The sequence below is a fragment of the Physeter macrocephalus genome, chromosome 11, assembly GCF_002837175.3.
Source record: "Physeter macrocephalus isolate SW-GA chromosome 11, ASM283717v5, whole genome shotgun sequence".
NCBI lineage: Eukaryota > Metazoa > Chordata > Mammalia > Artiodactyla > Physeteridae > Physeter > Physeter macrocephalus.
This window is the reverse complement of record NC_041224.1, coordinates 104,302,606-104,314,261: the sequence shown is the minus strand read 5'-3', so window position 1 is coordinate 104,314,261 and position 11,656 is coordinate 104,302,606. Positions and strand designations below refer to the sequence as shown.

The 11,656-nt window shown below is 41.2% G+C and overlaps 1 protein-coding gene across 1 annotated transcript in view; it reads left to right on the top strand.

Moving 5' to 3' along the window:
* The window catches only part of LOC102981141 (transmembrane and coiled-coil domain-containing protein 5B-like), a 79,404-nt gene that overhangs the window by 61,118 nt on the left and 6,630 nt on the right, over positions 1–11,656 (top strand). Inside the window, 9 exon segments of the mRNA XM_028496328.1 lie at positions 1,639–1,683; positions 2,374–2,523; positions 2,840–2,957; positions 3,272–3,322; positions 3,890–3,958; positions 5,873–5,929; positions 6,413–6,472; positions 7,050–7,114; positions 7,578–7,653. Coding sequence (XP_028352129.1) covers positions 1,649–1,683; positions 2,374–2,523; positions 2,840–2,957; positions 3,272–3,322; positions 3,890–3,958; positions 5,873–5,929; positions 6,413–6,472; positions 7,050–7,114; positions 7,578–7,653 — 681 coding nt within the window. The 5' untranslated portion in view covers positions 1,639–1,648.

Sequence of the window (11,656 nt, the reverse complement as noted above, 5' to 3'; positions counted from 1 at the left end):
CGCTGAGCCTGCGCGTCCGGAGCCTGTGCTCCGCAACGGGAGGGGCCACAACAGTGAGAGGCCCGCGTACCGCAAAAAAAAAAAAAAAAATGAGGAGAGAATTCTGAAGGAGTGGGCAGTAAGTAGAGTTGGGTCTGTGGACCTAACACTCCTCTTTTCCTCCTTCCTGCTCAACATCCACATACTCTCCACCTTTGAAACATCAGACTTTCCTTCCCAATGACTTGGCAGTGCCTCTTCATGGAAAATAAAGGAATTTGTTTTGCAGCTCCAAGAATCCAACTTGGGGAGAATGAGGGCTTGCTTGGCTCACAGATAAGACATCTCTCAGGTTCTTCCTAGCCTGCTCTCAGATGTTCCTACCCCCACCTCTTGCATGGTTTGGATTTGAGTGCAGCAATCTGCACATATACCACACAGAGACTGTGAAGGAAATGAGCATGATATCAACGATGACTAGGTCTATGGATTTGAGGAAATGAAGAAATGTGTCCCATAGAGCTGATTGCTGTTTCAGAAGCAGTTTAAACTGTGTCCAGAAATTTGTTGCGTAGATCTTATTGCACTTCAGTCAGAGAATTAAAGTGTCCTAAAGTTTTGAACTCTGCCTACAGGGATGACAAGGGGCCACTGCCACCCCACCCACTGCCACCCACTATGACATGCTGCCCCACCCAGCTACAGATGTCATGACCAGCTGTATGTGGAGAATTCAGTCATTAAGGAGATACCTTTTCTGAAAGTTCTGACATTCAGTTGGAAATCTCGGTGGGAAGCAGAAGAAATCTTTGTTGGGAAGAGAAGGGTGAGCTCAGAGGGCATCATTGTAGGCTGGGTTGCCTTGCCTACACACGAGAGAGTAGATGGAAAAGGAAAATGCAGGGAGGGCTATAAAAGGAGAAGGTAGAAGAAGGAATTAAAACAAAAAAGTTTCAAAGAAAAGAGAAAGGAAGAGAAGATGGAATGTGAAAGGAGATTTGGTGTTCTACTTCTCTTAGATTGGGTTCAGCCCTGAACTTTAATTTTGGTGCAGTGGAGCAGATACCATCCCTGAGAGCCCAGCATTTGTTTGTTTCCTTTCAGTAGTTGTATCCTGTTGTCCATGGTACTGTTTCAGCTCCCATTTCAGGATCAACCCAGTCATAATATCTAGAGTTTGTTAAAAAGTAGGATGGCTATAGACCAACAGAAATCAGCCAGCCAACTTTTTGGTACCCTCTGACTCTTCTATCATTCCTTTTGACTAAGTCTCCCTGAAGGTCAGGGTTAGAAATAAACTCTCAGTGTGTTTGCCAATATACACCAGCTTGAGTTCTCCTAGCACTTTACCTGTGACTGAGCCAATGCAGGCAAGAAAGAGGAAAGGTAGGCAAAGTGTGAAAATTGTGAAAACAGAAAGATTTCTGTACTCCAGTGGGATTCATTTATGATATTCATTTAAGAGATATGAGCTGGCTTACCGTAATTTAGCAAAATATTACAACTGATTTTGAAACACGAGAGGGTCTAGGAGGCATGGGTTTCTTCTTGGCTCTGTCTTGCCTGGTCAAACCTTTTGCCTGCACCTTCCCGGGCCAATGACTATGTCAGACACTAGGGGCTTTGTTTCCATAACACATGTTTGTATTAATAATTTAGGAGACCTACAATGGAAGAAGCTGGACAGGACCCATCGGATGATGTGTAAGTAATGAGAATGAAGAGCTAGTATGGAAAGCATCTACCACAATCCAATAAGGCAGGAAACCTCAACTGCGCAGGACATTACCTCCTCAAGCCTGGAAGCCTTCCTAGGGAGGAAAGACTTTGGTTTCAGTTCTTTGGACTTCATCATACTAGAAGTGGTGTTTTCAGAGATAGTTAATGTCTCCAAAAGCAAATCAGTCTTATTTGGGGAAAAGATCCACCCTTGTTCCCTGCCCCCTACCCAGCGCATGTGCCTACCTGACTAAGGTAGAATGTATTCAATATAACAGACTCCTTAGGAGACTCTAACAAAAGGAGGCTGAAAACATTCCTCTCCCTTGCAGATATTTAAATGCTTTATAGGTGTGGCTTGGATTCCCTATACTCTGTATACATCTTTTTGAAAATAAATAAGTTAGAATATAATTATTCAAATGAAAAAATATTTCTTTTGCTTCACAAAAGATTTGTGTTTTAATAGGTTCCATTTATAATATCTGAAATTAAAATGTGATTTGACTCCAGGAATTTACTTTATGCAAAACACCTCAGAAATCAATTTATCATGGGAAATGATAATGTAGGGCTGGTGAGGCACAGTAACAACAGAAGATGGGGGAGTAAATGAGACGACAGCTCATATGTTTTCCTGTCCTGAGTTTGGTAATGAAGATGATTCTCCTGCAGGCAGGCGATGATGGAAATACGGAAACTAGAAGTCGTGAAACAGAACCTCAACTACCTGAACTCAGGCCTTGAAAAGGACCTGCAGAGACTGGATGAGGCAAATCAGGTTCTTCTCAAAAAAATTCAAGAGAAAGAAGAAACCATTCAAAGGCAGGCTTTGCAGTTGGTGGGGGAAGGGCTTCTCCTCATCTGAATGCCCCTTGGGATCAAGAGGGGGTGGGAGGAAGGTTTACTTCTTTGTCCATGGATCTTGGCATGTTATTTAAATTCTGAAACTAAACAGTGGTGCCCTCAAAAGGTTTTATATACAGATTTTTGCACTAAATTTCCACGTCAAGTTGACATTTTACTGCCACCGCATTGGGTAGTCCCTTTGGCTCCCCGAGACTTTGGCTGTAGCTTCCTAAGCTGGGGTCCTGGAAGCCTCCTTAGGACTGAGCCACACCTGGGTGACACTATTTTTCAGTCTGGAAAGAGAGATTACCCTGTCAGTAGGACAAGCCAGAGAGAGGGAGGAGCTGAACCACATCATATCTGAAAAGGAGGAAGCCCTGCGGGATCTGGAATTAGAAACAGCAAAGCTGGTAAGGAGGCGTCTAGAAAAGGACTGTCAGATGTACTTTGCTGGCAGTCCACTGCTCTCTCTTTCCCAGGGCACCATCATCGCACATCACTGCTGTGTCTGTGGATATCACAGCTGTTTAACAGAGTACTTTGGGAATGATGCGCTCGGCACAGGGGTGAGGCCTGGGCTCTGTTCCCAGATTCCCTGTATGGCGCCAGAGTGCAATTTTCCCACTTGGTGCTCTCATCGCCCAGATGAGATTTCAGTGACCGGTGAGTGGGAGGGTATGAAAGCAGAGTGGGGTTTGTTCCCTTTACCTCTTTCTTTCCCCAGGAAAAAAATAAGGAGATTCTAAGCAGGAACGTGGTAGAGCTGCAGAAGAAGGTAAGGTGGGCCCTGGGTTTTGGGGGGTCCCAGGATAAGTCCACCCTTGAAAGGAGGCTCGTTTCTTAGGAATCCCAATAGAGTCATCGTCTTCTTGAACTCTCCAGTCAGAAAGACAGGAGGAGGGGCAACCACCATAAAGTGTATGCTTGCTCCCGACTCCGCCTTCCAAATCTCTTAGAACAAACTCTGGTTAATTGATACCACCCTTTGTCCTCTGGGAATTACAGATCTGGAGTGGGAAGGCTAAAGGACTGTGGAGGGAGAGAACTGTCCCTCCCTCCCCCAACTACCCTACCCCAGTTTCTCTTCCCTCTCTCCCCACCTGCCTCACATCCTTTGCGCTGTACTTTTCATGGGCTATGGGAACAGAAAGGTCTGTCCAGCTGGCATGGAGTCAGGCAGCTTCCAGAGGGAGAAGGAGATACTTTTCTATCGAGCTTCCATCTGGGATCTGAAATAATTAATCACCATTCTGCAGTTCTGCGACCTTCAAGTCTGACTCTATCCCACATTTTCATGTTTGGATGCCTTACTCAGTTTACAATTTGTGGGTTGGTATTTCAGATTTCAAAGAGATTTAAGAAAGTTGGCCTTGATAAAGAAGCCCTAAAGCAGATGCTGGCAGAATCGAAGGTGAGTAGAAAAGCAAAGCTACAGATTTTCTGGGAGATATTGTGTCAGTTCTAAGTTTGGGAGGAATGGCTTCCAAGGACTCCCCCAGGCTAAGTCTGTCTGTGAGCTCACAGAGGTGAGCCAATGTCCTTTGTTCCCTCTGCTTTACCCCCTGACCTGGGTGACATTCATAACTTTATCAGTCACACTCGTGGCAGAGATGACTGCAATGGCACCAAAGAGAAGGGAATTGCTCCAGAGACCTCATCATCTATTAGTCAGTAGAACACGCGCTCTGAATGCCCATCAGGACCTGCCCTCAAGAAATTTATGATCTAAATGACACACAAATACAGATAGTCAAGTAAGAAGAGAATACTAACTTCCACAATTACACAGGGATAGGTCAAGTAGTGTACCTGATTTTCCAACCCATGGCTTATAGGCCAAGGAATTTTTAAAAATTTATTTGATCTTTTTCTTCTACCAGAATGTAAACCCAATGAAGGCATGAATTTTTGTCTGTGTTGTTCACTCCTATTTCCCCAGTGCCTAGAATAGTGTCTGGCACATGGTAGTAGCCCAGTAAATATTTGTTGAATGAATGAATGAATCGGATGCCCCAAAGAGGGCAGAAATCCTACTGAAAAGCTCTCTGCAGCTTTATGTGGCAAATATGGCAATTTGGCTGAGCCCACCATGCCAGAGCCCTACTGTCCTCTTTTTCTCTGAAAAAGAGGCAGTTTTCTCTTTTGCTTTGTGATTCAGGCAGCATGTTAGTGCACCCTGTGGAGTACAAGATGGAGAAAAGGGCTGGTACTTTGGTCAGTAAGACTGGAGGAAGGAGGGTGATTAGGTCCACAGACTGGTCAGTCAGATGACCAAGGCTTAAACATCTGCCACTGTGTGAATTTTTTTAAAAATAAATTTATTTATTTTATTTTTTGAATTTTTGTCTGTGTTGTTCACTCCTATTTCCCCAGTGCCTAGAATAGTGTCTGGCACATGGTAGTAGCCCAGTAAATATTTGTTGAATGAATGAATGAATCGGATGCCCCAAAGAGGGCAGAAATCCTACTGAAAAGCTCTCTGCAGCTTTATGTGGCAAATATGGCAATTTGGCTGAGCCCACCATGCCAGAGCCCTACTGTCCTCTTTTTCTCTGAAAAAGAGGCAGTTTTCTCTTTTGCTTTGTGATTCAGGCAGCATGTTAGTGCACCCTGTGGAGTACAAGATGGAGAAAAGGGCTGGTACTTTGGTCAGTAAGACTGGAGGAAGGAGGGTGATTAGGTCCACAGACTGGTCAGTCAGATGACCAAGGCTTAAACATCTGCCACTGTGTGAATTTTTTTAAAAATAAATTTATTTATTTTATTTTTGGCTGCATTGGGTCTTCGTTGCTGCACGCAGGGTTTCTCTAGTTGCGGTGAGCGGGGGCTACTCTTCATTGCGGTGTGCAGGCTTCTCACTGCGGTGTCTTCTCTTGTTGTGGAGCACAGGCTCTAGGCATGTGGGCTTCAGTAGTTGTGGCACATGGGCTTCAGTAGTTGTGGCTCGCAGGCTCTAGAGCGCAGGCTAAGTAGTTGTGGCTCACGGGCTTAGTTGCTCCACGGCATGTGGGATCTTCCCAGACCAGGGCTCAAACCTGTGTCCCTTGCATTGGCAGGCGGATTCTTAACCACTGCACCACCGGGGAAGCCCCCACTGTGTGACTTTTAAACAAGTTATGTAGTTAACTTCTCCTTGCCATTGTCTTCTCACCTGTAAAATGGGGCCAATAATAGTGCCCACTCTAGATTGTCATAGTCTGTCCTCACTGTATAATAGGCATTATTATCATGCTCGTTGCCAGACTGGAGGGAGGATGAATATTACCCATTTGCCTTCCATTAAGAATTCTATCAACTTTTTGCTGTCACTCGCTGTCTTCCATAGGTGAGACTACAAAAGTCAACAGAATCCTGTGCAAATCAAGAGAAGGAACTGGTCAAGGTAGAGGCAGAGTCTCCTCCATTGAGGATCTGTTCAGGATACAAATGGGAGAGAACCCTAAAGGTCTTAGAAACAGAACAGCTTGAGGCACAGGAGGGAAGCAAGAACATCTGGCAGATGAATTTCTGATTCACCTGCAGGTGAAGGGAAAGAAAGTTTATATTAAAAATACTGGTCTTACCATTTCTTAAACACCCCTCTACTTCAAATACTAAATACTATTGTTGAAGCCCAAACTTAAGTGCCCTGAAACATCTCCTGATGTCTCACCTGAGAGGCATATGAGAACCTAGGCAAACAACTTCCTTTGCTCAAAATTAGACCCCGCCCATGAATGATGAGATCATCACTTTGTGATACGGTTGCTTTCCCTAGTAAGAAGTTGCTAGATAACCAGCCAAATATCCAGTGCTCTAGTTGGGAGTAGCCAAGGCTTGGTTGTGATTTAATCCATGAAATTTGTTAATTCTCTTTTCTTTCTAGATAGAGAGTGACTACCAATCTGTGTATCAGCTCTGTGAGGACCAGGCCCACTGCATAAAGGTACACTGCCTCTGAGGAAAAGTCAGAGTAGAGGCAGAACTTTTCCAATGCCATGGATACCTCGGTTTCTCATCAAGGCTAAAATCTGCCACTAGTGAAAATGCCATTTATACAGCAGTAGCAACAACAACAAAACAGACGTATGTTAAGGATTTATCTTGTGCTGGGCACTGGCACATACAGTATTTTTAAGCAATCAACATACAGTATTTTTTTCAATCCGTTTTTCTAGTAATTCTTTGGGGATGATATCGTTATGATCAAGAGGACACAGGTTCAAAGGAGTTTGATAATGTGCTCTGAAAACATAGCTAGTAAGTGTGAGAGCTGGGATTTGAATCCAAGCAGGCTCCAAAGAGAGAATTCGTTTTTCTTTTTTTCCATGTGTATCCATCCAGTGACTAATATCTCCTAATTTTTATTAGAACATCTTCCTAGTTATGTGTGCACATTCATGCATGGACCATTTGGAATATTAGAAGTTAGTCTTGGGAGAAACTTTTTATCAGTGACATTGAAATGAAATATACAGAAATTCTTGATTATGATCAATATTTTTTTTTATTTCCATGGGAAGAAATACCAGGAAATTCTGAGGCAGATGGAAAAGGAAAAGGAGGTGCTGCTTCTTGAAAAAGAAGTGTAAGTTTGGGAAAATGGGCTGAAGTTACAGTCCCTGGGCGGTCTTTGAAGGGCAGAGTACTTCTCAGACCAGTTTGTGTCACTATAAATAGCCACCACCAGTTACCCTTGTCAACTTCTGCTCCATGTTCTGTACTGAAAAATCATCAGCATTCAGGGCTTCTCTCTTGCCTTTCTCAGCAACTGGTCTCTTTTTTTATGTTCTTTTCATGTGTCCACAGTTGAGTGTTATTCTTGAAAATTGATTGTGCTGACCCCTTTCCCAGGACATGGTGAACCCACCACACTGACCGGGGGCCCCAGTGATACTCATTTACGTACTATCTGTATCCATAGACTTGTATGGTTTAGAACTGGCCACGCTTTCCTTTGTTTGCTTATACTTTTTAATTGTGTTATGTATTATATAATGTAATATACATAGAGTGCACAAATCTTAAGTGGTGTGGTAAATATCACTCAGATCAAGATACAGAACATTTCAAGTATCCCAGAAGTCTCCCTTGTGCCCTCTTTCTCAGTCAATATTCCTTGCAAAGGTAACCACAATTCTGATTTCTATCATTTTTATTGGTTTTATATGATCTTGAAAATTATGTAAATTCAATATGTTCGCATCTCTGGCTTTCACTGAGATTCATCCACATTGCTACATGCCCCTGTGGTTTGCCCTTTTCATAGCTGTATAGTATTGCATTGTAGGAATATGGCCCAATTTATCTATTTTGCCATTTATTAACATTTTGGTTATTTCCAGTTTGGGGCTATTCAACTAAAGCTGCTATAAACATTCTTGTGCATGTCTTTTGGTGGACACATGCACTCATTTCTTTCGGTTTTATACCAAGGAGTGGAATTGCTGGGTCATAGAGTATACATATCTTCAGCATTCCTAACAAAACCAAGCAGTTTTCCAAAGTGGATGTACCAACATCTCCTTCCACAAGAATCTATACTAGTTCTAGTTATTCTACTTCCTCATGTACACTTGGCATTTACAGTCTTTTTAATTTTAGCCACTCTGGCAGGAGTGTAGTGATATATAATTTTGATTTTAATGATGCATTTCATTACTGATTATTGATGGTGTTTTATATCTTTTCAAATGCTTACTAGAAGTTTGTATATCCTCTCTTATAATACATCTTTTGCCTATATTTGAGAGCTTGTCAGTCTTTCTCTTATTGCTTTGTAGGAGTTCCTTATTTTTTTTTAATATGGTCCTTTGTCAGATATAGCTATTGCAGTCATTTCTATGGTGTTTCTGTTTTACTCTCTTAATTTTTTGACAAACACTTTCTTAATTTTTTTTTTAATGTCGGTTCATTGGTTTGTTTATTTATTTGTTTTTGGCTGTGTTGGGTCTTCGTTTCTGTGCGAGGGCTTTCTCCAGTTGCAGCAAGTGGGGGCCACTCTTCATCGTGGTGTGCACGCCTCTCACTATCGTGGCCTCTCTTGCTGAGGAGCACAGGCTCCAGACGTGCAGGCTCAGTAGTTGTGACTCACGGGCCTAGTTGCTCTGTGGCATGTGTGATCTTCCCAGACCAGGGCTCGAACCCGTGTCCCCTGAAACAGCAGGCAGATTCTCAACCACTGCGTCACCAGGGAAGCCCACACTTTCTTAATTTTAAGGAAATCTAATCCATCAATTTTTTTCTTTTTTTGTGCAGTGCTTTATTTAGGTTTAAAAACTATTCTCTTATGCTTTCCCCGAGAATATTTTTGTTGTTTTACCTTTGACTCTTAGGTTTACATTCATCTGGAATTTGTTTTTTCCTATGGTGTGAGGTAGAGATCAAGATTCATTCTTTTGTGTGTGTGCATAGCCAGTTGGCCCAGCACTATTTATTTAAAAGAGCATGCATTTTCAGTGGTGCCTTGTTTTATGTCAGGTGACATATATGTGTGAGTCTCTTTCTGGATACTTTATTCTGTACCGTTAGTCTAAGCCTCTATTCTTGTGCCAGTACTACACTGTTTTAATTCTTATAGCTTTATAATTAGTCTTGATTTATCATAGCTTAAGTCCTGCAATGGTTTGTTGTTCTTCAAGACTATCTTGGCTATTCTTTTTAATATTTATTTTATTTATTTTTCTTTTCTTTAACATCTTTATTGGAATATAATTGCTTTACAATGGTGTGTTAGTTTCTGCTTTATAACAAAGTGATTCAGCTAAACATATACATATATCCCCATATCCCCTCCCTCCCACCCTCCCTATCCCACCCCTCTAGGTGGTCACAAAGCACGGAGCTGATCTCCGTGTCATATATATATGTCATATATATGTCATATATATGACATATATATGTCATATATGGCCTTTATTATGTTGAAGTAAGTTCCCTCTCTGCCTGCATTCTGTGCTATGCGGCTGCTTCCCACTAGCTATCTATTTTACATTTGGTAGTGTATATATGTCCATGCCACTCTCTCACTTCATCCAAGCTTACCCTTCCCCCTCCCCATCTCCTCAAGTCCATTCTCTACATCTGTGTCTTCATTCCTATCCTGCCCCTAGGTTCTTCAGAACCCTTTTTTTTTTTTTTTTTTAGATTTCATATATATGTGTTAGCATACGTTATTTGTTTTTCTCTTTCTGACTTACTTCATTCTGTATGAGAGACTCTAGGTCCATCTACCTCACTACAAGTAACTCAATTTTGTTTCTTTTTATGGCTGAGTAATATTCCATCTTTGGAGAAATGTCTATTTATGTCTTCTGCCCATTTTTGGATTGGGTTTTTTTATATATATATTGAGCTGCATGAGTTGCTTGTAAGTTTTGAAGATTAATCCTTTGTCAGTTGCTTCATTGGAAAATATTTTCTCCAATTCTGAGGGTTGTCTTTTCATCTCGTTTATGGTTTCCTTCATTGTGCAAAAGCTTTTAAGTTTCATTAGGTCCCATTTGTTTATTTTTGTTTTTATTTCCATTTCTCTAGGAGGTGGGTCAAAAAGGATCTTGTTGTGATTTATGTCATAGACTGTTCTGCCTAAGTTTTCCTCTAAGAGTTTTATAGTGTCTGGCCTTGCATTTAGGTCTTTAGTCCATTTTGAGTTTATTTTTGTGTATGGTGTTAGGGAATATTCTAATTTCATTCTTTTACATGTAGCTGTCCAGTTTTCCCAGCACTACTTATTGAGGAGACTGTCTTTTCTCCATTGTGTATCTTGCCTCCTTTATCAAAAATAAGGTGACCATATGTGCATGGGTTTATCTCTGGGCTATCTATCCTGTTCCATTGATCTATATTTCTGTTTTTGTACCAGTACCATAGTGTCTTGATTAATGTAGCTTTATAGTATAGTCTGAAGTCAGAGAGCCTGATTCCTCCAGTTCCGTTTTTCTTTCTCAAGATTGCTTTGGCTATTCGGGGTCTTTAGTGTTTCCATACAAATTGTGAAATTTTTGTTCTAGTTATATGAAAAATGCCATTGGTGGTTTGATAGAGATTGCATTGAATCTGTAGATTGCTTTGGGTAGTACAGTCATTGTCACAATGTTGTATAGTGATGTACTGTATAGTATCATGTCATCTGCAAACAGTGAGAGCTTTACTTCTTCCTTTCCAATTTGGATTCCTTTTCTTTTTCTTCTCTGATTGCTGTGGCTAAAACTTCCAGAACTATGTTGAATAATAGTGGTGAGAGTGGGCAACCTTGTCTTGTTCCTGATCTTAGTGGAAATGGTTCCAGTTTTTCACCATTGAGAACAATGTTGGCTGTGGGTTTGTCATATATGGCCTTTATTATGTTGAAGTAAGTTCCCTCTCTGCCTGCATTCTGGAGGGTGTTTATCATAAACGAGTGTTGAATTTTGTTGAAAGATTTTTCTGCATCTATTGAAATGATCATATGGGTTTTATCCTTCAGTTTGTTAATATGGTATATCACATTGACTGATTTGTGTATATTGAAGAATCCTTGCATTCCTGGTATAAACCCCACTTGATCACGGTGTATGATCATTTTAATGTGCTGTTGGATGCTGTTTGCTAGTATTTTGTTGAGGATTCTTGCATCTATGTTCATCAGTGATATTGGCCTGTGGTTTTCTTTTTTGTGACATCTTTGTCTGGTTTTGGTATCAGGGTGATGGTGGCCTCGTAGAATGAGTTTGGGAGTGTTCCTCCCTCTGCTATATTTTGGGAGAGTTTGAGAAAGACAGGTGTTATCTCTTCTCTTAATGTTTGATAGAATTCACCTTTGAAGCCATCTAGTCCAGGGCTTTTGCTCATTGGAAGGTTTTTAATCACAGTTCCAATTTCAGTGCTTGTGATTGGTCTGTTTATATTTTTTATTTCTTCCTGGTTCAGTCTTACAAGGTTGAGCTTTTCTAAGAATTGGTCCATTTCTTCCAGGTTGTCCAATTTATTGGCATAGAGTTGCTTGTAGTAATCTCTCATGATACTTTGTATTTCTGCAGTGTCAGTTGTTACTTTTCCTTTTTCATTTCTATTCTATTGATTTGAGTTTTCTCCCTTCTTTCCTTAATGAGTCTGGCTAATGGTTTAGCAATTTTGTTAATCTTCTCAA